This window comes from Trichosurus vulpecula, chromosome 8 (genome assembly GCF_011100635.1).
Source record: "Trichosurus vulpecula isolate mTriVul1 chromosome 8, mTriVul1.pri, whole genome shotgun sequence".
Classification (NCBI taxonomy): domain Eukaryota; kingdom Metazoa; phylum Chordata; class Mammalia; order Diprotodontia; family Phalangeridae; genus Trichosurus; species Trichosurus vulpecula.
The window spans coordinates 228901360-228904544 of NC_050580.1; the positions used below are offsets into that span (position 1 = coordinate 228901360).

At 44.0% G+C, this 3185-nt stretch overlaps 1 protein-coding gene across 1 annotated transcript; it reads right to left on the bottom strand.

Moving 5' to 3' along the window:
* Positions 1-298: 298 nt before the first annotated feature.
* RPS29 (ribosomal protein S29) lies at positions 299-2897 on the bottom strand. The gene is made up of 3 exons (XM_036735770.1): positions 2770-2897; positions 2409-2508; positions 299-486 (listed from the first exon to the last, which is right to left on the bottom strand). Exons 1-3 carry the CDS (start codon positions 2829-2831, stop codon positions 478-480), a joined length of 171 nt encoding a protein of 56 aa, XP_036591665.1. The 5' UTR covers positions 2832-2897; the 3' UTR covers positions 299-477.
* Positions 2898-3185: the final 288 nt, after the last annotated feature.

A 3185-nucleotide genomic window follows, 5' to 3' on the forward strand; every position in this document is an offset into this window, starting at 1 on the left:
ACTCTGCCACAAAAGTGGCATCCAGCAAGCAACTGAACTACAACTAGGAATCCAGCAAATGCTGGATAACCACTTATGTGTTAGAGAGGATTGTTGTTCAGTTATCAATTAAAAGGCTCTCTGAAGACCTTCCAAGTCTGATAGGAAGAAAAATCAAAGCTATCAATAACTTGAAGCAGAACTAGACGTAGACACATTCATTTTCTATGCTTCATTTGTTTCTACTGCACTAAACTCTAAGAGATAAAGATGGTTCAATGCCTTATTTTTATTTTCACAAAATTTGTTGATGAGTCAATAAGTTCACACTGAATTTTAATAACTGAGGATGACCTTTTTAATCATATATGCAAATGGTAGCATAGAATGTACAACAGAATCAGATCTTTAGGAGGGTAGATCAAATAGTCGTCCAGAATCCAGTAAAATGGTATATAGTCACTGATGGTCAGTGTAAGCAAGATCCGTTAATATAACTTAGTCCAACTGGAAAAAATAAAACAGAAACAAGGTTAAGATTTTTTTTTACAATCATTCAGTCAACATTCATTAAGTGCCTAGCATGTACGCCAGATTGTAAAAGTAAAGAAAACTTGCAACACTTTTTCTCAATGAACATTTGTTTTGTTTTCCCTCTAGATTCTCAAAGAACCCAACTCTTGCTAATTTTCAATGCCTCAGGGGACAATTCCAGAATATCTCATAGGTACCTCAAAGTCAGAATCTTCAGCCTCCCTCTACACTATACTACTCCACTGGTGATTTCATCAGCTCCCAAGGATTCAATTATCATATATGCTGATGATTCAATCCAACCTCAAGATTAGCATCTCAGTCTTGCCAACTCCAATTGACTACTGGACATCTCAGAGTGAATGGATATCCCTTAAGACATCTAAAATTCAACAAGTTCAAAACTGAATTCATTATCTCCACTCCCCCTCTTCCTAATTTCCCTGTTTCTGTTGATGGTACCACTATACTCCCAGTCCCTGAGGCCAGCAACATAGTCTACAATCCATACTCAACTGTTATACCCCACACTCCCATACAACTCAATAAATTCCAGGGCTCCCTATTACCTCCACCAACAAGTACAAAATCCTATTTGGCATCAAAAACTTTCACAACCCGTCCTGTCTTACCTTCCTAGTCTTCTTATACCTTGCTCCCCCAAGCCCTCCACGCTCTTTGATCCAATGACATTTTTCTCCTTGCTGTCCCTCAACCCACATCCTGACTGGCCATTTTCACTGGCTGCTCTCCCTGCCTGGAATTCTCTCTATCCTCATGTCATCTCTGGCCTTCCTTAAAGTGCCAACTAAAATCCTACCTTCCACAGGAAGCTTTTAAGTACCCCATTAATACTAGTGCCACTCCTCTATTATCTCCAATTTATCCTGTATATAGCTTTGTTGTACACAGCTTTTTTCATATCACCCTCATTAGATAATGAACTTCTTGTAAGCAGACTGTCCTTCTCCCTCCTTTGTACACATCTTAGTCCAGTCTTGAAATATAGTAGGCACTTAATAAAGACTGGGCACTTAATAATTGACTGACTGGATTGAGCACATCACTACAATCAGTAGTCTTTCATGGACTCTCTCCACCCTTTATACAACCCTATCCCTCATACCTGGAATCTTTCATACTTCTCAATCTCCTAGAACCCCTAACTTCTTTTCAATGCACAGCTTCAAGTGCCACCTTCCAAGAAAAGGTTTTTCTGATTATATCCAGTTTAGTTTCCTCCCAAATCACTCTATATTTATTTGATATATCTTACATTTACTTCTGCATAAGTTAAATACCCTCAGGGAATCAACTCTTTCAGAGTAAGCTATCTGTATTCCTGGGAGGGCAACAAAGTGCCTAAAATACAGGGGGCACTTAAAAATCCAGTCCGGCTCTATATCCTATCACCCAATGAAAATATCAATTCTAATTTTTAGTTTTAGTATTTCCCTTTTATAACTCCAACTCCTCTACCACTTAGATATCTATGGTTTTTTTAACCTGCTAGCATGACCTAATTTTAAAAAATATTCTAATAATTCTACTTCAGCACAGTTGATTTCCTTTGTAATCCTATACTAGTTTTATGCATTTAAAACAGTCTGAGAAGGGTCCAAAGGCTTCACCAAAATGCAAATGGAATCCATGACACAAAGATAAAGGGTCTAAGGAAGAAGTTAAGTCACTTCGATATTGCCAAAATTGGCTCATCTGTTATTTAACGATATTCCTAAATTAAGCATCAGCTTAAAGGGGCTCCATACCCAACGATCACGCCAGGATCAGATGTGTACCCCATAAGGGACGCAATTCTTAACATCAAAATCAAGGGACAGGGAGGGAAGGTGGGGGTAGTAGCCTAAGTGCTCGATGCCAGCCCAAACGCCTACCTTGATGAAGCCGATGTCTTTTGCGTACTGCCGGAAGCACTGGCGGCACATGTTCAGGCCATACTTGCGGATCAGGCCATGCCGGTTCGAACAGACGCGGCTGAGAAAAGGCAAAGACGGCCTCGTTTGCAGAACCCCATCCGTGGCAGCAGCCACCCTGTTCTAGCTTCACCCTCCACCATCCCCCCTTCCCCCCAACACGGACCGCAGGGGAGGCCAGGGGCCGCCATGATCATCGCCGCAGTCCTGACACCGGGAAGGCCGCTACACCCGTCACCTCCACTCGCGCCGTTTCCAGGTACCACGAGACACCGCCCCATGCCCAAGGATGGTCACCCCGAAAAGCCTACTCGGAACTCACCACGACCGAGACCCCTGACCGAATTTGCGAGGGTGACTCCAGTAGAGCTGCTGGTGACCCATGGCGCCACTAACAAGGACCGGAGACAAAAGGAAGAAAACGGTCCACGCATGTGCTCTTCAAACCCCGGTACGGCCTCACGCAAGACGACGCAAGAACGTAGACGCCTGCGCAGCGGAACCTAGTGACGCTCAAAGAGAAGGGCAAACTCTGGGTTTTAGGGCCGCCTCCATGCGTGACGTCACAGCCCAAAGTCTTGATTAGCTGAAATGCAAGGCTGTGCTTTCGCCGGGCGTGGTGGCGCGCGCCTGTAGTCCTAGCTACTCGGGAGGCTGAGGCTGGAGGATCGCTTGAGCCCAGGAGTTCTGGGCTGCTGTGTGCTATGCCGATCGGGTGTCCGCACTAAGTTCGGCATC

Coding starts and splice junctions, on each gene's coding strand:
- RPS29 (XM_036735770.1), bottom strand. CDS start 2,831: ATGGGTCACCAGCAGCTCTACTGGAGTCACCCTCGCAAATTCGGTCAG. Junction 2,509..2,769: donor GGTCAGGGGTCTCGGTCGTG/GTGAGTTCCGAG, acceptor GCCTTTTCTCAG/CCGCGTCTGTTCGAACCGGC.